We start from the raw sequence: 21902 nt of genomic DNA, 5'->3' as shown, positions 1-21902 counted from the left end.
ACGATAAAAAAATGAAATAACCAAGGACGATCAAATATAGGTATCCATTCCTTAGAAACAGAATTTATTAAAATTTTGTTTCCATTTCTACACCATCAAATTGTTTAAAGGAATAACCAGAAGAAATGCATAATTCCCACATGTGTATATTATGAAACTGTATTTTTTTTTTCCATTTATTTTATATAGTTTATTATTCATTATGAGCATATCCAAAATTTTATATATTATTTTATCTCATAGCAATTAAAAAAAATGCATATAAATATGTAATTCATTATTTTTTACTTTTAAAAATAAACATTTTAAAAAAAATATATAAAATAAATAAATACAAAATTTATCAATATTTTATTAACAAAAATAAATGATATATTGGTCTTAATAAAATCGATCAAATCATTCTTATTATCAAAAAATGGTATAACAAGGCTTTCCCTGTCATAATAATATACACATGGTATACATAAAAAAATATATTCTCTTAATAATTCATGTGGATAAATATTTTAATACTATAATAAGTAAGACATATTTTTCCATCCCTATTATACCGTCGCTTTATTTTGGGAATAATATTTCATCAAATTTTGTAAAAAAAATATATTTAAAAAAAATCAAATTAAAAGATTATAATATGTATATTATAATGCATTCCCAAAATTTATATAAAGAGGGGAGGGAAAATAATAAATATATCTCCTGTTGTAAATTTTTTTTTTTTTTTCACATGGAATAAATGTTATACGATTTATTCTCAATTTTTTTTATCCTAATTTTTTATTGATTAATTTTTGGAACTGAAAAAATAAAACACAAAATATTTAAATATATTATAAAAAAAATATATATAATATATATATAAGAATAAAATAATTTCTCTGTGGTATTAAACTACATATATGTATCCATTTACATTATTTATTGTGGAAACGCGTAGTTAGTAAATGTACCTTTATAATGTAATTTATTTATTCAGTACTTAAATTAAAAAAAAAAAAATATACATACATATACCACTTTGGGAAGATTAGCAAAAAATACCCAAAATAAAAACAAGAAAAAAGAAACATCAGTTTATATCCATATTTTTAAGAAGAAAAAACATGCTGTATATATTAAAATTATTTATCAAAAATAATTAACAAAAGTTTAAATTAAGAAAATTATGTGACTATGCATATTCGAAATTTACATATTATAGCCGCCTCCAATTATTATACACCATACATTACCCATAAAACAAATATATCAAGAATAAAAACCAACATTTTGTTCCTATTTTTTTATTCTTATAGTTTATATGCAAAAGAATTATATGCTTTATTTTGAAAAGCATCAAATCATTGTATATATATATATATTTACATATAAATATATTCTAATATAGTAGACATTTCCGAGGCTATATATATATATTTTTTTGTTAATAATAGAAAAAATACTATTTTTTTCGTGTGCCCATATAAATAAATATATATATGTGTGTGATGATTTCTTGTTATAGGATATGCATCATACATAAGATGCTCCAAATTTAATTTTTGTTTCTTAATGTAAATAAAATATTCGCACATACATATACATAAATATATACATGTATAGTCACACTTTTTTTCTCTTATTTTTTTTTGTATTTACCATAATTCATATGTTGATATTATTTTAATATTATTGATGTGACTGTATTTTATTATACTAATAAAAATACATGCACTTTTATTTTATCTTCTATTTGTAATATAAATAAATATCTATTTTTTTAAGTTTATTATTTTTACCTTTTTTTATTAATAGCGTTAGGATTATTAGCAGTATCTTTACCTTTGCATGTATAATCATTTCTACAATTTTGTTAATATTCTATAATAGCTGCTTTTATTTTGTTATTCTCTTCAAACACATTTGTGGTGTCTTTTGTACAAACGCTAGTGATATATCTCTTTATATAGAGTTTCTATTATTACACTAATTTTAAAGAACAAAATAATACAAAACTGTAAAGCTACATATCTTTTTTAATGGGGGCCCTCGACGAATCAACACCAGTACCATCTAGAATGTTAGACACTGAAAAAATGAAAATGAATATGCTCATGATTTATGCATTAATCCAACTTAATTCCCATTTTAAATCAAAATAAAATTATTACATATCTTATAATTTTGTGTTATCTTTTCGAATTTTATTATTTTTATTTGATTTTGTTTTCTTTTTAGAACCCTGCATTTGATGAAGCAGAAGAAAAAAAGTGCATTCCAAGGGTATTCTTTATTAAAAAAAAAAAGTGATGCTTTATTTATTCATTTTAGAGATGTATTAAAAGATATTGTAAAGGTAACATTTTTTAAATCCGCAATTGCTTTGTTCATATTTAATACAAATTATATCACGAACTATGTCTTATACTTATGTCCTTTTCCTACTTTTTATCCATATTTTAGACTAAAAATAAGGTTGGAGAAGATATGAGGAATGCTTCCTTTGCATTAGCAAAATCTGTATGGGCTGCTGGTGATTTTAAAGGTCAAATTATTGAAGGAATAAAAAGACCAGTTGTTACCTTATCATTATCTACTAATAATGTTGCTGGTGTTAAACTGCCCATATTCCAAGTGCACATAGACCCTACTGTTGATGTACTTGGTAACTTAGGGGTTGCTGCAGGAGGCCAAGTTATTAATAACACACGAGAAAATTATTTACAATGTCTAAATATGCTAGTAAAATTGGCATCTATGCAGGTTCGTTAAAAAAAAAAATGAAACATAATTCCAACCATAAATTATTCTTCTATATAATATTCTTTTATCGCATATTAATTTTTATTATTTTTTATAGGTCGCTTTTTTTTCACTCGATGAAGAAATAAAAATGACGAATAGAAGGGTAAACGCTTTGAACAATATTGTGCTACCTCGATTAGAGGGAGGAATAAACTACATTATTAAAGAATTAGATGAAATTGAAAGGGAAGAATTTTACAGATTAAAGAAAATAAAGGAAAAAAAAACTGAAAATTTAAATGATGCAACTGAAGACCATGCCCTACCGGATAATGGTGGACACAAACATGTAAAAGCGACGAACAATTATGCAAATATCCAAGCGGATGATGACGTTATATTCTAAATTTAATTAATATAAAATATATATGCATGTGTACAATTTTTTTATAAACATTTGGCCTATTGTGTATGTTTAAAAAAATTATATATAATGAAATTACATTTTTTTTTTTTACATTTCTTTAATAAATCTTATTGAAAAACAAAAAAAAACCATAGTTTTAAAATTAAGTACAATTATTATTTTTACTTGTCTTTCTGTTAATCGGCTATGTATATAGAAATATAGATTGTATGTTATGTATACATATATACATTTTTGTCATTCATTTATTTGATCACACGAAATAATCCTTTTCGTAATGATATATATTTTTTAAGCATTGTATGCATTTTTGGTTTTGATTATACCTAACATCCAACATATGGAAACTTATATTTTTTTATTTTTTTTCTAATGGAATATATTCAAAAAATTTTTACTTTATTTTATAGATTTGCTAAAATATTTCAATTTAATATATCTATATATTTTTTATTTATTTAAAATTATTTACCTGGTTATTAGTTGTTATAAGTAACTTTTTTACAATATTTCTTGCTTGTACATAAAAATTCTACAAAAATAGTCATTTTATATGCACATGTCATAATTATAGCTTTTTTTGAAAAATAAAGACATGTTTTGGGTATAGCTTTTTAAGTATAAAATAAAAATAAAAATAAAAATGTGCACACATTTAAATAAATCCAAAAATTAAACATAAATTATAAAAAAATTATTTCAAGGAGTGTGAAATTATGTATTAAAACACGTTAATTTTTAACATGCACATATATGAATAACTTCGATGTATGAATTATATCTTTTACATTGTTGTTATTGTTATATCTTAAAAAAATTAATAATTATTATCCTTTTGTGTAATTTCGTTCCATTTGTAGACTTTAGATTGAATATTTATGGTTTTTTTTCGTTGTCCAAATAAGAATTAAAAAAAAAAAAATTATTCTTGCATTGATAAAATTGTCCATTAATTTTTAAGTAGAACGATAATATGGACACCATTTTATTAAATTTCCCACGTATTTAAAATTAGAAATATTATTGTTTTATATATTTCTCTCTATATATACATGTTTATATTTCTTACTGTTTGTTTTCTTTAATGCTGCTTGTGTGTTGAAGACATGCTATTAATTTTTGTGGCTCATCATTAAAATAAAAAAAGTGTGCATATCTTTGTAAATATGCTAAATTTTGCAAGTCGTAACTAATCTCAGATAAATATTAAATTTTTTTTAAAATAAATAGAATAAAATATAACACCATTACAGCAATAACACCTATAGCTGGAGCTTGAAAGATTGAACAATCTAATAGAGATACATATAAAATCCTCTTGAAAATGAACAAAAATTCGGAGATAAGTTATGACCCAAGTTTAGAAGAAGAAAACTCATTAAGTAGTGATCAAAGCAAAATTAAAAATTACTATGATGACGAAAACAAAGAAATAGAATATATAAGCAATACAAGCAAAAACAATTACATGAATGAACAAAACAATGATTTGAATGATACATATAACTATATGAATGATCAAAATACTTATAGAATGGAAAATGAATATAATGACGAACCAATGAATACTCAATATATTCCTTCGTTGTATGGATTAGGTAGGGAAAGACAAGCATTGCCATTCAAAGCACAAGACCATAAAATTCCAGGACAAGTGTCACCATATCATGCCCCTCGAGATACAAATATTTCAGAAACTGAAACTTTATATGATGACCAAAATTGTCCTATTCCAACTGATTCAAATGGTGAACCCAAAAAATTATGGTCTTGGACGAATGAAGGGAAATTAAAATTACAATGTTCACAACCAATAATACCAGTATCAGTAGTTCAAGGTATACTAAGAAGAGATAAAATTATTTTAGTACCACAAGTTGAAGTAACCGATTTTGTTGTTCCAAAAGTATATAATCAGAATATTAAACATGATATACCCAAATTAGATATAAAACTACAATGCTCTAATGTAGAGATTCCAAATGTCAAGTATGTAGATAAAGAAATTATAATACCTATTATTACAGGATATACACATAAATTTGTTCCCAAATGGGAAATACATGAAGTTCCTAGGCCTATAGTTAAATATATTGGTGAGCAAAAAATAGTTGAAGTAGAAGTCCCTGAAATAAAATATGTTGATAAAATAGTGGAAAGAGAAGTTGTTGTTGATACAGTTGAAAAAAGAGTTCCCAAAATTATAGAAATACCAAAATATGTCGATGAAGTACAATATGTATGGAAGCCAATTGAAAAAATTATATATATACAAAAGTTTGTGCCTAAATTTGATGTAAATTTAGAATGCCCACCACCATTAATTGTCCCATACCCAGTACAAACCATCAAACATATACCTCCTGTAATGGTAAAAAAAAATCCTAAAATACCTGACTATACACATAATGATTTACAATCACCTCAAGGATATGTACCTATTGGAGATGAATATGTAGATCAATATACTCCCAAAAATAACACTAACATAAAAGGAATATTCTCAGCATGTTGTGAAGTTAATTGTCAAGGAAAAGAAGCAGAAGATGAATATTGTGATGTCACTCCAAATACATATAATAACATATCACAAGAAATACCCTTAGAAAATGAAATAAATACGCGTTTCAATTCAAATCCCTTTATAAGTGCCGATCCAAGCTCTTATTTAAGCAAATCCGATCAAATGCTCATTGGCGTAAATTCTTAAAAAAGAGGCACACACATATGTATATGCATATTGCACAGATATGCTTGTTTAATTTTGTCTACATTGTTACATGTCTCCAGCTTACTCAAAATTATAATTAACAATATGTTTTTTGCCCCTAGTATTATTACTAGCACCTTTTATTCATTGTTTGCTTGTTACATTTTGTCACATTTTGTCATTTTCTATTCAATTTGATTCATATAAATGAGATTTATATGGCTATATATTTTAAGAAGAATAAAGGGTTTCATATTTTTAGAATTGTGATCAGATAAAATATGGAAAATATATTTAAAAAGTGGATATATGTTTTTATTAATTCGCATAGATGCATATGCGTTTAATGCATTTTCCATTTGGATAATACATTCTTAGTATTCTAAACATGTTTACTTTTTTTTTCTTTTGTTTCGAAGTATTTTTGTTAATTTGCACAGTTTGAATGAAAGAATAAAAAGTTTTTAAATATATTGAAATTTTTAGTATTCCACTTTTTTTTTTATATTATCATAAATATGCCATAAATTTAAAATAAGAAAAAAATAATAACAAATATTATGCAACTTAATATGAACAAAACTTTCTTTATCATTTTATTATCATGGTCTATAGTATCTTTGTTATATCTTTTCAATAATATTTTTAATCCTGAAAAGGAGGGGAAAGAAAAGAAGAGGGAAAGTGAAACACAGGTATGGACAAAATAAGAGTGTATATATAACAATGCAACTAAAACGTATTGTCTTATCAAACATCACATGGAGCAATGCATTAATTGCGTATTTGCAGTAAAATGTAAGCAGGTCTAACTTTCATTTTCCTTTTCTAATTCTTTTAACTTCTGCTGCAATTGAACTATAAAAAAAAACATTTTATAATTGCACTCCTTATTATAGCCCAATTCTATTTCATTAAGTTTGTTTCTTTTGCTATAAATAAGTTTATAATCGCACACATAAATATTTCAGTTTGAATAGAGAAAGCTCATATTATTTCAAACAAGGATAAAAAGGTACGAACATTTATACTAACATATATGTCTACATTATGTTCTTGATTAAATTTAAGCAAAGAATAAACTAATTTCAGAAAGTCTATATATGTCACATTTTTTATTTTTAAAACTTAAAATATGTTATTTTTTTTATTAACCTGTTTTTATATGTGTAATTTAATTCTTTGGCATCTTTATTATTTATTTTATTGTCACATGATTGCATTTCCATTATTATTCATCCCAACAAATGCATATTATATACATCCATATATTTTAGCAAAAAATATATATATCTTATTGATATTGTCTTATTGCTCATTCAGGTATTACATGACCCACGCAGTGTTAAACTATTTCCGAATAACCTTCATTCAAATTTATATTCATATTTTTTAATGACAAAAATTGTAAAAATAACATGATAAAACGCCTTAAATGGGCTTTTCAACATGTATAATGCCTAAACTTAAAATTCGTTTCCTCTTTTAAATGAATAAATATATATATTACCATACAAAACGAAAAAGCCGTTATAATAATGCACATATGCGTTTTACATTTCCACTTCCTCTTTTCAGTGTGTATATTATTCCCATAGTATGCCTATCTCAAACTACTTTCATTTCTTTATATATTTCTCTCCCCTTTATTTTCGTATATCCTTGTATAAAATTTTGTCCTTAATAAAAATGATATGACAAAGTATTTATGTTAACTCTTTTATTGAAGAATAATAAAAAATGGGAAGACAAAAAGTAAGAATTGTATATGCATGGCAATTAGTAAACGCTAGACATTTTTAAGAGAAGGGTAAATGAAAATTTTTTTAATTTAATTTTTTAGCATGCACACACAAAAAATGGAAAAAAAAAATAACAAACAATTACGAAAAAAAATTGTAGAAAGGCATATACAATTTCAAAATTTAACAAAACTAATCAATGAGCATTTTTTATGCTATATGGATTTTAAAGAAATTCCATTTTATGATGAAATTGATTGGTCAATATGCCTTTTGAATATAAAATGATAAACTGCATTTATTTTGTATTTATCATTTATTTGGAAATAGGAAAAGAATGGTTGAGTGTCTTGATGATAGTTAAATTTTTTTAAAAAATTATCGAGATGTTTTAGATTGTTAGAATTTGTTACTATATATAATGGAGGTTCTCCATGTAAGGGATTATCAAAACGGTACTTTAAACATGAAAAATTTATTTTTTCATAAACAAACTTAAATCTATTTTTTTTATTAAAATGCGTATTACCAAACCAATAAAATGATTTATCTGCAAATATATATGGTTCAATATAATTTGATTTTGCATGATCATTATTAAATATATCAAAAAATTGTTTACCAAAATTATCGTTATATATTCTTTTTCTCCAATTATAAGTTGTTTTTCCATTTTCATTTTTAATATGAGGTGTACAATCTAAAAAGCCAATTTTATATCTTCGATGGATATGTGAATATAAAGGTATATCATAACAATCGGTTATAAATATTGTAATCTCATTATCATTATTTGTTTTTAAATTTCGGAAATATGCTGCTACCCTTTCTGGAGATCTATTATGTATTACACTAAAAAATAAAATGCTTATTAAATGAAGAATAAAACTTATGTTTACTAAAATTGTAAAGATGCGTCCCGTCTTTGTCTTTTCACCTTGTTCTATCTTCTTATTTTGGCTATCACAATAAATGTCCTTCACTCCCACTTTTAATCCAAGCTTATATAATGCCACCCCAGTGAATATACTTAAAAAGGGAATATACCCGATTAGTATTTTATGTTCCTTGTGATTACTAAATGATAAAATTAGAATTTCGGAAAACGTTGCAATATATACTACATTGTCAATTCTTGATATATCAAATTTTAATTTTTTTTTTTTAACAATCCTTTTAAATAAGTTCAAAAACTTATAATATGTAAAAGGCGCTAAAGTTAAATATATTGATGGTATTACATTAAAAAAATAATAAAAAAAAAAGTTGTCCCCAAAATATCTATTTTCTCCACTAATCAAATTGAACATAAAAAAGTTATAAAAAGATATTGCTATTTGTCCATAAAAATATGAATCTATAGCTATAGCAATAATTAAAAATAAAATTGTATATATCATTCCTATGCTTAACACTTCGATCCAAGTTAATTTGTTACTACTCCGTTGGATTTGTTCCCAGCTAGCGTCTTTATCACACACTCCTATAGTACTACTATGTACAACTTTTATGGCATAAAAAAAATATATGACTAGCCAAAATAATAATGCACTGGGTCTGATTAAAACACAAACGGAGCTAAAAAATAAACTTAGTATAAAATTTTTTATATGATATTTTTTGTTTTTATAAAAATCGTCTGAAATGGAAAAAAAATTATTATTATCATTGTTAACAAAATTTAAACATTTTGAAGAATCATAAAAGGATTGATTTTTGATAAGTTCTGTTTCATTTGTTTGCTCATTGTCTTTAACTATTTTTATTTCACGTCTTTTATAGGGGTTATTATTTTTCCTGTCGTCAAAATTGTCTACCTCACATTTTGAACTCTCATTTGGTGAAACGTCATGATTAACATGGTATTTTATTTTGTTTTGGCTATATGCTTGTAAAATAATATTTGGGTAATAATTTTTTGACAAATAATATACACCAACTATATTGAATAAATATTCAAATGAATTGGATGAGGTTCTACAAATACTATAAAAATTAAACCAACAAAAAAAATAACAAGCTAAAATTGTAACAATAAAATTATAAAATTCTTCTTGTTTCTTTCCTTTTATATAATATAATATACAATACCAATGAATTATTAATTTGATAAAAATATAATCACCAAATGCTGCACATATTCCTTGAAATATTTTAGGTACATATAAAACTAAAAATGGGGAATCCAATTTACTTATTTTTAAAATATAAAATAATATAGCATAAAATAAAGGATGTACAATCGATCGTAATGATATACAAGGTTCCCATTCCCATGGCATATGCCCATATCCAAAAACCATGTAATGACTTATCTCTACAGATTGAGCATATTCATCAGGAAAAAATGCTGTTTGAACAAACACAGAGTTAAATATTCGAAAAATAATCAAATAAAACAAACTATATTTTGACAACACACTCCTTAATATACTTCCTCTAACTTTTAAAAAATTACTTGATAGCATTTTATATATCTTATTTTAATTAACACTATCACAAACTTAGTATAAATCAATATCTTCTCCCACAATCTATATACTTATGCTAAAGTGTAATTCATTTAAGTGTTTCTCAAGTTTAATAAAATTTTAAGTAACTCTCACACATTAAAAATATGTGTCATGAAGATTGTAGCAATACTGTTTTTGTTTGTATGTACCTATATGATATGTATTTTATTTTACATATTATTCTTACCCTTTTGTTTCTTTGTTTTTGCTACATTTCGTCCTAGCAAATAATTTCATATGTAAACTGCTACTAACTTTTTATAAAATAAAATTGTGCAACAATATAAAAATATTAATTTACATTTTTGCCATTTTTTTATTGCCTATATATAAATAATAGCATTTCAAAGAATTGCCCTATATGTGGTTTTTTAAAAATATTTTACGGATATTTGTTTATTTTGAATTAAATGAATAATATTTTAAAAAAAAAAGTAACAAAAAAATAAATAAAAGCATTAACATGAAATAACAAAAATAGTATAGTTACACCACAAACATATTTTCTAATTCACAAACATAAGCCAAATTTGTTTGAAGGGAAAAAATAAAAAATGTATACTACATACTTTAAAAATAAATTAATGCATCACCATGAGATAGAAAATAACATATTTTATACTTTTCCAATAACCCCCAAGTTATGCATATCCCTTATATTTATTCGCATAGAAACACAAAAAAAAACAATATAAAATAAGAATATACAAAAAGGTTATTGCAAATGTAGAACTATTTTCAGCATATACTTGCACTCATTTTTTGAGCTTCTATAGAGGCTTCTCACGCCCACTTCTTACATTCTTGTACTTATCACTATAATAATCGTATTTTTGATAAGATATGGGCTCATTTAATAAATTATCTAGCATACTATTTATTCCATCTACAACCCTACTACCTGTTTCTTGTGTCTTAGGAACGGCAATTCTCCCAAAATTCTTTGGAAGCTTTTTATGTTTTTCTAATGTAGACCCATCCAATGCTGAATTTATTTTATCAAGTAAATTATTTCCAGTCTTCAATGTTGGTCTTTCTTTTCTAGTATAATCTGGATCTGGGTTATAAAATGGATATAAATCGTAAACGTTGGTATTATTATTCTTTGCTATTGATTTATATGAATTCTCTAACATATCTATCACTATATTTACAGCATTGTCCAAATAAGTTCCTACTTGTAATGTTACTTTTTTGAACACATTACACCTTTGAGAAGAATTATTATCAATTACATGTGAAAAGTTTGGTCCTTGAACTATATATCCATATTCAGGTTTAGAAGAACATTTATCTAATCCTAATTTACAACCACCTAAAGAACAACTACGACTTCTTTTTAAATATGGGAACTCATCATCTTCTTCTTCCTCATCGTTTCTTAAGTAATAAAATTCTTGGGGAATATTTCTAAACTTAAAATTATTTATATATGGATATTCATCACGATAATTTGAATACCCTGGATTGCATAATGAATTATATCTATTCCTACTCGATGGGAAATTAATAGTATTTTGATAACCATAAGAGTTGTGATTCGGATTGAGATTAAAATTGTGCCCATTCATATAAAGATCTTCTTCATCCATTTTTCTATATCCACCATATTTTGAAGGCAATACATTTTTTGTTGAAAACAAACGACGATTTTGACTTATGTGATGATTATTATCGGGTAATTTAATAACATTTGGGTAATTATGTGGCATTTGTTCCATATAGGAATATTTGTTATTTTGTTGGTTTGAAACATTACATGCAGCGTTTGTATAAACATTATTTTTGTCGTTACTGCCGTTAATATACAAACCATATTTTTCATTTAAGTATGGACTATCATTTAAATTGGCATAACAATTATTTGACATGTTCTTCGGATAATTAGATTGATACTTATCATAATTATGGATGGTATTATTGTAAGGATAAGGTGATGTACTTTGTTTTGGTACATTACCCACATAATCCTTATCATATGAATAGGTGGTTATCATATTGTTCCCATTTGAAATTATTGTTTCAGGAGTACTATATTTATGTAGATTGTAAGAACTAATATCGTAAGTTTTCCCAATACTTGATTTATTAGTCACATTCTTAGTATTGTCTGTTTTGGTGGTGCTATTACTTTCTGTGCTATTCATTTTGTTAGGAATATTATTCTTAACAATTTTTTCCCTCGACTTACTCTTTGCATTGTTTTTTTTATTCATGTTGGCAATTTTGATTTTTTTATTAGTTGTAACATTTATAATAAGCTTGCAACTGCTACTTCTTTCAAATAACCCAAATTGAAAAAGTAAATATATAGTTCAAAATTATTAAGTAAATCTTCCTATAAAATAAAGGAAGATCAAAATATTTATTTTTAATTTTTTATAACGATGAAAAAAATGGGGGAAAAATGTAGACAAGCGGAAACAAAGCCATAACTATACTACATTTTGTATTTATAATAATAAACATATTTAATATATGCACACATGTATTTATATATATTTTTCTTTTAATTAATAATAATCAGGTCTATATTTTAAAATTGACATATAAAACAATCTGTATAGTGTCTAGAAATTTTTTTTATTATTTTTAATGGAAAAAATAAATTTAAAATGATAAATTCCATTTAGTATAATTCTCCCTTCTTCTCCCAAAAAAAATGCACACTATATCACACACATGAACAGTTCATATTTTTTTTAAATCTACAACATTTTTATATGACCCTCCACATTAAGTGTCATATTAAACAGCCAAAATAAATATTCAAAAAAAAAAAAAAAAAAAAACCTGAACAAACTAGCAAATATCCATATATATATTATGCTTAATCTGCTTTGTGGTTCTTTAACCTGTACAACTTTTTTTTTATCTTACCTAGCTAATTTATAGCAATTTTGTGTGCTAATAATTTTATAATATTTTTTTAATTAGCTTAAATTAATATAAACATGATGGGTATTATTTTGTTCATTCTTTTATCTGTCCTATTTTTATTCTGTTGTTAAAAATTAAATATGTACAACATCACACAGTCTCCAGCATAAGAAAACCAAAAATTAAATTAAAAAAAATTTTAAATGGTATTTTCCAATTTTGTTTACAACTACCACATTTCCTAAACGATTTGGAATAAGCATATCTCTTATTGCTTATACACATAATATGCAAATGCTATGGGTAAAATAAATATAATATTTATACTATGTAGCAATTATCTCTTATCATATGTTCATTATTAAAAATATATTTCTACATGAATTTTAAATTAAATATCCCTATTCGTTGGGTTTATTTATTCATATGTCCGATAATAACACCCAAATTTACCTCAAATTTGTTAAATAAGTACAAAAAGGGTATAATATATATAGACTTTCCCAATGAAATAATTCATTCCATTTGACCACCACAATGGGTAATGACTTTATTTTTATAAGATTTGAAACATAATTTATTGTTTCATATATATTTTCCTTTTATTATATATAGCTTTATTTTTATTAGTATAATTAATATTTTAAAATACTTTTATAAGTTTAAATGGTAAAAAGTTATGTAGAATAAGTAGTAGTATTGTTCATGCATTAATAAAAAAAATCGAACGTTGATATATATAGTTATAAATATGTATATATCACAGAAAAATGAAATATTGATTTTATGATTACATACAAATTCATAATTAGATTATTTCTTGTATGCTCTAGATTTTCTTCTTCCTCGAGCTTTTTCAAATTTTCTTCCCTTTGAACGAACATATGGTCTAGCTTTTGATTTGGGTCTACCTGGAGCATTACCAAAATGTTTTTCAGCAGTTCTTGCTTTAGTTGAGCCTCTTAAAAGTACACAGTTTTTTCCAGTTGGATATTTCAAAGCTAGTTGATCAAATGTTAAACATTCTCCTCCTGCATCAAGGATTCTTTTTCTAGCGGTTTCGGTAAATCTTAATGCACAAACTTTTAATTTTTCACAACTGAATAACCTCTTGTCATCTATAAATAAAGGATATATTAAAAAAAAAATGAATCATATTAATCATTGTAAAATTACAATATCACATGTATGCCCAACATTTTAAATAATAGGAAACTTGTTTATGCACATATACATTCAAGATATGATTAAAGTATAGATTAGTAAGATGGATAAATCATAAATATTTAAGAGTATTTTGTGCGGAAAATATGGTCAGAACGTTCTACCATCTCCATCTATTATACGTCAGAAGACCGTCGTGATTCGTAGAAACTTAATCATCATGTATATTTCGCCAATATACGTATATACAAATAAACACACACAATATATATGTAGGTGCAATTTTTTATATATGAAATAATTACCTGTTATTGACCCAACAACGACAGCTACACTATCTTTATGATTTTTCATATGAGAATGCAATTTTGATAATGACAATGGGGGTCTAAATCGTTTAGGCATAATAAGCCTTTTGGCAATTATTTTGTTAAAGTTGATGTCAGTTCTTCTAGCTAAAAATTGGTACAACTTTACTAATAACCTAAGGTATGGGTTTTTGGAAACCAGGTTTTTTCTTCCATGTTTTTTTATTCTACCAACATTTTTAAGATCAATACCCTTAAAAAAAAAAAAAAAAAAATTTTTTTATAATATTATTTTTTATATGGAAGGGTACCCCCCACTGTTAGGGAAAATAACCTCCTATGCATACGTATATATTTTGTGTTTTTTCAATATATATAATGTTAACAATATTTGTAAATAAATAGATTTAATGGATAATTTAATGACATATATTTTATGGAAAATTTATATAGATATTGTTACATATGTTTTATATATTATATTTTGTAAAATAAACAAAATATATACTTACCATATTTATCAACTATTTGTTATATAAAATAAATGTTTATGATAAAGGAATAAAGAACTTTATAAAAGTTACTTAAATCAATATAATATTTATAATATTTATATTATTTTAAATAATCATATAATCATAATTATAAATTATGAAATAAAATAATATTTATTTTAAATATAGCTTTTGAAATAAAAAATTTAATATAAAAAAATATAAATAAATTTTGTATAGTTATAGTTATGCATAAAAGTATCCTAACTTAAATTAGCTATAAATATAATAATATTTTTTTTAACATATGGGATATTATATAATATATTTTACATAATTGTTTATTAATGTTTGAATATAAAAGCACACGAAAATAAAAGTTATATGCTATATGCAAAATAATAGTTACCTATGGAGTAGTAAGGTAAAATAACTGGAAAAAATAAATATATAAAATAAACAGCTATTATATATAAATAAACATATTATGCTTATTATATCCAAATAAATATTACTAATGCTTAGCCCATTTTTTATTTAATATTTTTGGTAATAAAACATGTTCCCTTTTTATATATAGCATAAAAATTAAGTCGTTTTATTGGGGGGTAAAAAAAAACATACACTAATAAATATGCTTATCTACATTGGTATATATATAACCCCTTTTATTGCATAACTACTAAACGCACAAACCCAAATTAAAAAAAAATTATTCCATATAATTTGTATATTATAATATACCCTAATTTATACTGATAATATATAATATAGTGCAAAAAGGAAAAGTACAATATGTCATATGCTTATAAAATATTGGCAGCAAAATTATTCCCTTATTTCTTCGGAATAATATACAAACAATAAATTAAAAGCTTCATAAGATATATAAATAAATAAGCCCATATATTCTAAGTCATTTTTTATACATTAGAATTGGTATATTACATATGCATATATAACAACAAACATAAAAAAAAAAATAATGTATAATTTAAAAATTTTTTGAATTTGTTTGGTTTCCAGTTTATATTACATATATAACACTATTGAAACAAATAAAAAAAATTAAAAAAATAATAAAATAAAAAAAATAAAAAAAAATAAAATAATCTTTTTATTGAAAATAAATAAACGAATAGCATAATTCGAGAGTATAAAGCCATTTCCTTTTTTAACAGTAATAAAACAATACCTAATTTACATACCCTTACATTATTTTACATATTATTTTACATTATTATTTTGCATTATTTTATTTATTTACATTTTCATCTCAAATATTATATGCTCATAAGTTTGATATACGACTATAAAATATGTAATGACAGTTTATTTTACCTTCCTTGTTTTTTTGGAAAATTCAATATAATAAAAAATTGAATATTACTAAAAAATACGGAAAAAAAAAATATATATATGATATGCTTTTTTTTGTATATAAATATTGTCTGCATATGCTACTCTATTTTTTTTCATGTCATAAAATTTTATTAATTAAATAGTTTATATTACATAGATTAAGAGCTTAATTATATTTATTATTATTTTTTCCTACCCTTACTTTATAGTAAACTAATTTGACCGCAAAAATGGATACCATTAAAGATAAATCATTAAAAATAAATGTAAGTAGAAGAATAAAAAATATTTAGTATATCATTTTTATACGAAAATTGTATTTACAAAACTATGCTATTTTTCATTATTTCATTCTTCCTACATTTCTTTCCCTTTTTATGCAAGCTAGTGTATGGTTCACTCTTTGCATTATGCATATGTATATATATTTACATTTATTTTTTTCTACTTCTTTAACAGATTTTTCAATATCACGTTGTTGGAAGAGCAACGCCAACAGATAAAGACCCAAACCCCAATGTTTATAGAATGTGCATTTTTGCAAAAAATGACACAAATGCAAAATCGCGATTTTGGTATTTTATGAAAAAAATACATAAACTAAAAAAATCAAATGGAGAATTATTAGCATGCGAACAGATCAGAGAAAAAAATCCATTACGTGCTAAAACATATGGTGTATTATTAAGATATGACAGTAGAACAGGTACACATAATATGTACAAAGAATTTAGAGATACCACTAAAGAAGGAGCTATTGCTCAATTATATTCAGAAATGGCTGGAAGGCATAGAGCTAGGGCATCATCAATTAGTATAATAAGAATATCCGAAATAAGTATCCACCATGCTAAGAGGCCTCATATTAAACAATTACTAAAGAAACGATTAAGATTCCCTGCTTTACATTTACCAACCTTATCAAAAGAATTTAAAAGAAAATTTGCACCAACAAGACCATCCACATATAGAATGTAAACTATATATAATATTATATGATAAATGCGGTACCATACCATGAAAATAAAAAATATATAAAATGTGGGTTATATTTTAATTTCTTTAAAAAAAAAAAAAACAGACCAACAAATCCATTAGTTTGGTATAAATATTATGCTATTTCGATTATTACTTATAAAGAGTTAAGAAATATTAATATGATTACATGAATAATTTATATATATTGCACACCTATATATCGAGAAATATTGTTTCCTTTTTTGTTTTTTTTATTTTTAATTAAACTGTAATATAAACTACAAAATGAATGAATAAATAATAATAAAAAATAAAAATGTTAATCATGCTAAAGCATGTGCTTCCGTAAATATGGACGCAGCTAATAGCATTTTTCCGATTTTGCAATTTTGCAAATTTGAGAAAATATTAAAATAATGCCAATTTTATTTTTGTACTATAAAATCTTATTTTTTACTTCACTCAAATATAACACTATCCATATACTCATCGTGTTTAAAGAAAGTTGGCATTATTTTCCCGCTTATTTAAAAAAAAAAAATTATTACATATTTTAGCTAAAATTTATGCCAAATATATGGCAGTTTTTATTTTACAATTTTTCAGTAATATTGTTTAATTAAAAAAAATATATAATAATATGTCATATGCACTTTTCATTTATTGAGCATTATTGGTTAAAATATAGGTAACCATTTTCCGACTTTTTTTACATATGCGCATACTTTAAGTTACAATATATTAATGGCTCTCTACGGAGATGCCGTTTGATAAAATTGGAACGATACAGAGAAGATTAGCATGGCCCCTGCGCAAGGATGACACATGACGTTCGAGAAGGAATGTAAATTTTTTTTTTATTTTTTTTCTCAACCATATAAAAAAATAAATCATTGTATGTATGTACATATAATAGTGCATATTTTGCATGCTTTAAAAATGTCAAAATAAACTTATACTTGAGAAAATATATGCATTAAACTATGCATAAACTATGCATAAAATTTGCTAAAAAAAATTAAAATATTTTTTCGCCGCCCAATTGAAAAGCGATAAATTTATACCATTTAAAAATTGTAAATATTTCATGTTATAACATTTTTAATTAAACAAGGCCAAAAAATTGTTAGCATTTTAAAACTTCTTATTTTTTTGTTATTTAAAAAACTATAATACCTCCGGCGGGATTCGAACCCGCAACCTTTGGATTAGAAGTCCAACGCGCTATCCAATTGCGCCACGAAGGCTACGTGAGCAGTTCTTCGTTTATTTTCTACTTTTTAATTTGTTATATGTTGCATATATTTTACACTTAAATTTTGTTTATATTTAAAGTATGTATAAATATTATTTTGACATATTTAAAATAATAAAAATTTACTACTTTTTTATACGTATTTAATTTGAAAAATAATTATAAAATAGTTATGTAATAATTTGATTGTTTTGAATTATTATAGAACTTAACCCAATGTCGAAATTTTCCATTTTTTTATTTCGATAAAATTGTGCAAAAATTTATTACTTTAAAAAATGTTAACTATAAATATGCTTACCCATTTCATATGCTATAATTTATATATTCAATTTTTATGCCTATAATTTATTTTGACACTTTTTGTCATTTTACGATTAATAGCAAATAGTAGTAAACCATATCAATCTAAAAAATAAGCATACTTAAAGTTTAACAATTATAAAATAATACTTTTTAAATAGGTTAATATCGTACCTTAATTATTTGTGTGCAATCCAAAATAAGCTAGCCATTTTTACGTCTTATTTTTTTTTTTTTTTTTCAAAAATTTATTGCTAAACTTTATAGCAAGTAGTGTATGTACACTTAAAAAGACATCATAATTTTCCTACTTTTTAAATAAAATTGAAAAAATAAATTATTTCTCAAAAATTGTTAAGCTATACTACAATTGTTTTACATTCCCAACATAACACTGTTTAAGCTTTTAACTTAAAAATGGTATTCCATGGTTTATCGTAAAAAAGTATAATCTTTTGTAGTCCTTACATATTTATATGCTCTGGACAAACAAGCATATATGTGTACATAGCCAATTATATATACATATTATACATATTAATAAAACAAATTTTAGGATTATTTAAAAAAGGGATAAACATATTAAAAGTTATTTAAAATAATTTCTACATACAAATGGGTTTCTTTTTATAATGTATATAATGTTTGAAAAATATAATTCAATCACGATTTTAACTATATATGAAGTTATAATGTTTCTCTTTCCCTCACGAATAAATTATGTATGAATTAATTGTACAAAAGTAAATCATATATAATTAAATTATATGCACATTTTTCACCCCACCAATGTGAGCAAAACATTCAAAAAAAATATATAGCAAACAAAAGAACATATTATATTGTTGGTGTGAGAAAATAAAAAATCCATAAAATGTATTTATTATAAAATAATCCCATATATAGCATATGGACATAATATAGTTAATGAATTAAATAATACAATTCGTAGTTCCAAATTGGTATAAGAATTTGAAACTAAAAAACAATTTGCTTAGTGATATGGGCATGCAACATGCTGCTTGCTTAAGTAGTAATATCGCCTCCTTCATAGAGAATTTAAAAGTCTTGTGTTTTCTCTCTATATATGTATAGGAATAGGATCATAAAAAATTAAAAATCGAAAGCAATAATATGATTTAAATTGAGACGACAATGTTACAGAAATAAGGAAGCGTCTTTTAGCATGCCATCATAAACTTGCGTATAAAAAGGAATTCATTTTAAGATGGAGATCTTGTAACTACGTAAGAGGGAGTGTAGGCAGCGAATGAAAAAATGGCTGCAGTGACGGAAGCTGTAAAAAAATAAATAATAAAAAAATTTGAAAAAAATGAAAAATACAAAACATGAAAAATAAAAAGGCTAATAAGCCACTGTAGAATGGTGTAATTTCCTTACCGGAAAAGGACACTGTGATGATCCATGACAAAAATATGGTTCTGAATAATTTTAAATTGACACATGATGTGTTTAGATAGGAGAATGGGCACAATAATTTTTTTATACCCACATTTGTATTCCCTTGCCCATTTGATATATCCTTATTTGCATTACCACTTTTATCATTATCAAATACTTTTGCTTCGACTAATCCAAGTCCAATCACACTTGACACAGCACAATGTGTTGAACTTAACGGAATACCACAAATACTAAAAAACAAAACAACTAGGCCTGAAATTAGTTCAATGGTAAAACCTCTAGATGGTGTTATTTTAATGAGCTTCATTCCAACAGTTTTAATAACCCTATAACCTAAAATAGATAAACCTAAAGACATTGACAAACCACCAAATAATAATATATACCATTGTACTTTAATTTTTTGTTCAATTCCTGAATTATATGTATTAAATACAGCAGCAAATGGACCTATAGCATTAGCTGTATCGTTAGCACTTTGAGCTACAACTCCTAAAATAGCACTTATAATTTGTAAAGTTGCAAAAACAATTTCGGTATCTTGATCAAATGTTTCAATCTCAGTTTGTGCAATATCATTTTTTACAGCTACTTTATTATTTTTATTATTATTTGCAGCCTTTGGTACTTCAATTTGTTCGTTACTAATAGTATTTTCATTGTTAGCTTGGTTTGCTTGATCTCTTAAACGTGGTATTTGTGTTTCGGTTGAGGCTACTGAATTTAAACTACTTGTGTTTGGTTTTACATTTTTTTCGATATCATTCATGTCTTGATTTTCAAATAATCGCTTTCTAAACTCATAAGATTTTAATCGTTGGTTATATACGACATATATAAATACTGAAGCGAGTGCAGTTAATGTTAATGATAAAGCTATAGATATTAAGGTTGCATAAACCACGTGACCGGCACTCCAATCTTGAAGATAACATGGAGATGCATAAACAATTTGATTATTTTGTTTCATTGTACATTCTCTATTTAATACGATAGGGTTCTGATAAACTAAAAATACACTAAAAGGAAGAGTTATGAGAAAAATTAATATCCAATACCATTTTTTAATTATTTCAAAGGAATTTTTTTTTCTTAATATTAAACTTCTCATTGTACTAAAAGCTATAGCTGAGCAACTTCCTGCTAATAATGGGGCTGCAAACCATGATATAACAATACTTTGAATCTTACCCCATTTTATTGAATTAGTATGACCTGCTGATAATCCAAAGCCAAGTAAAGCCCCTACAATACTGTGTGTTGTTGATACGGGGAGTCCTAAACAAGTTGCTATAGCTAGCCATAAACTAGCGCCCACTAGGGCACTAAACATACCTAACATTAAAAATTCTGGTGCATTGTAAAATGCTTCAAAATTTATGATTTTTGAACGTATCGAATCTGTTACTGTTCCTCCTAATAATGAAGCGCCTAATGCTTCGAAAAAAAAAGCAATCAATAATGCTTTTTTTATAGTTAAAGATTTTGATCCTATAGAGGTACTAAATGTATTTGCTATATCATTTGCTCCAGTTACAAATGCCATAAAAAAACATGCGACTCCACTTGCGATGACCAGCCATAACATACTAGGATCTGCTATCATTTGCTTGC

At 24.6% G+C, this 21902-nt stretch overlaps 8 protein-coding genes and 3 non-coding genes across 11 annotated transcripts; 4 read left to right on the top strand and 7 right to left on the bottom strand.

Moving 5' to 3' along the window:
* Positions 1 to 2021: 2021 nt before the first annotated feature.
* Positions 2022 to 3133, top strand: PCHAS_1359600 (V-type proton ATPase subunit D, putative; the record flags this gene model as incomplete). Its single annotated transcript, XM_740497.1, has 4 exons — positions 2022 to 2062; positions 2221 to 2338; positions 2446 to 2745; positions 2843 to 3133. The coding sequence occupies 4 exons, from the start codon at positions 2022 to 2024 to the stop codon at positions 3131 to 3133; spliced, it is 750 nt and encodes a 249-aa protein (XP_745590.1).
* Positions 3134 to 4478: 1345 nt separating this feature from the next.
* Positions 4479 to 5864, top strand: PCHAS_1359500 (inner membrane complex protein 1k, putative; the record flags this gene model as incomplete). The annotated part of the gene is made up of 1 exon (XM_740496.2): positions 4479 to 5864. The coding sequence occupies one exon, from the start codon at positions 4479 to 4481 to the stop codon at positions 5862 to 5864; it is 1386 nt and encodes a 461-aa protein (XP_745589.2).
* Positions 5865 to 6393: 529 nt separating this feature from the next.
* PCHAS_1359400 (conserved Plasmodium protein, unknown function) lies at positions 6394 to 7093 on the bottom strand (the record flags this gene model as incomplete). Its single annotated transcript, XM_016799438.1, has 3 exons — positions 6394 to 6515; positions 6678 to 6796; positions 7020 to 7093. The coding sequence occupies 3 exons, from the start codon at positions 7091 to 7093 to the stop codon at positions 6394 to 6396; spliced, it is 315 nt and encodes a 104-aa protein (XP_016654727.1).
* A 755-nt stretch (positions 7094 to 7848) lies between these two features.
* Positions 7849 to 10074, bottom strand: PCHAS_1359300 (GPI mannosyltransferase 3, putative; the record flags this gene model as incomplete). Its single annotated transcript, XM_016799437.1, has 1 exon — positions 7849 to 10074. The coding sequence occupies one exon, from the start codon at positions 10072 to 10074 to the stop codon at positions 7849 to 7851; it is 2226 nt and encodes a 741-aa protein (XP_016654726.1).
* An 815-nt stretch (positions 10075 to 10889) lies between these two features.
* PCHAS_1359200 (inner membrane complex suture component, putative) lies at positions 10890 to 12335 on the bottom strand (the record flags this gene model as incomplete). The annotated part of the gene is made up of 1 exon (XM_739016.2): positions 10890 to 12335. One exon carries the CDS (start codon positions 12333 to 12335, stop codon positions 10890 to 10892), a length of 1446 nt encoding a protein of 481 aa, XP_744109.2.
* Positions 12336 to 13812: 1477 nt separating this feature from the next.
* On the bottom strand, positions 13813 to 14986 carry PCHAS_1359100 (60S ribosomal protein L18-2, putative; the record flags this gene model as incomplete). Its single annotated transcript, XM_016799436.1, has 3 exons — positions 13813 to 14117; positions 14469 to 14724; positions 14984 to 14986. The coding sequence occupies 3 exons, from the start codon at positions 14984 to 14986 to the stop codon at positions 13813 to 13815; spliced, it is 564 nt and encodes a 187-aa protein (XP_016654725.1).
* Positions 14310 to 14391, bottom strand: PCHAS_1359110. Its single transcript, XR_001678640.2, has one exon. It is a non-coding gene; the product is annotated as a small nucleolar RNA snoR20 (small nucleolar RNA).
* A 1571-nt stretch (positions 14987 to 16557) lies between the features above and the next one.
* Positions 16558 to 17305, top strand: PCHAS_1359000 (60S ribosomal protein L18, putative; the record flags this gene model as incomplete). The annotated part of the gene is made up of 2 exons (XM_016799435.1): positions 16558 to 16593; positions 16787 to 17305. The coding sequence occupies 2 exons, from the start codon at positions 16558 to 16560 to the stop codon at positions 17303 to 17305; spliced, it is 555 nt and encodes a 184-aa protein (XP_016654724.1).
* Positions 17306 to 18051: 746 nt separating this feature from the next.
* On the top strand, positions 18052 to 18160 carry PCHAS_1358960. The gene has a single exon (XR_001678639.1). It is a non-coding gene; the product is annotated as a U6 spliceosomal RNA (small nuclear RNA).
* Positions 18161 to 18478: 318 nt separating this feature from the next.
* PCHAS_1358940 lies at positions 18479 to 18552 on the bottom strand. Its single transcript has one exon. It is a non-coding gene; the product is annotated as a tRNA-Arg (tRNA).
* A 1534-nt stretch (positions 18553 to 20086) lies between these two features.
* On the bottom strand, positions 20087 to 21894 carry PCHAS_1358900 (sodium-dependent phosphate transporter, putative; the record flags this gene model as incomplete). Its single annotated transcript, XM_739920.2, has 2 exons — positions 20087 to 20160; positions 20265 to 21894. The coding sequence occupies 2 exons, from the start codon at positions 21892 to 21894 to the stop codon at positions 20087 to 20089; spliced, it is 1704 nt and encodes a 567-aa protein (XP_745013.2).
* Positions 21895 to 21902: the final 8 nt, after the last annotated feature.

The sequence above is a fragment of the Plasmodium chabaudi genome (genome assembly GCF_900002335.3).
Source record: "Plasmodium chabaudi chabaudi strain AS genome assembly, chromosome: 13".
Lineage (NCBI taxonomy): Eukaryota > Apicomplexa > Aconoidasida > Haemosporida > Plasmodiidae > Plasmodium > Plasmodium chabaudi.
Note: the sequence above shows the minus strand (reverse complement) of the source record. Positions and strands in the feature narration are given on the sequence as shown.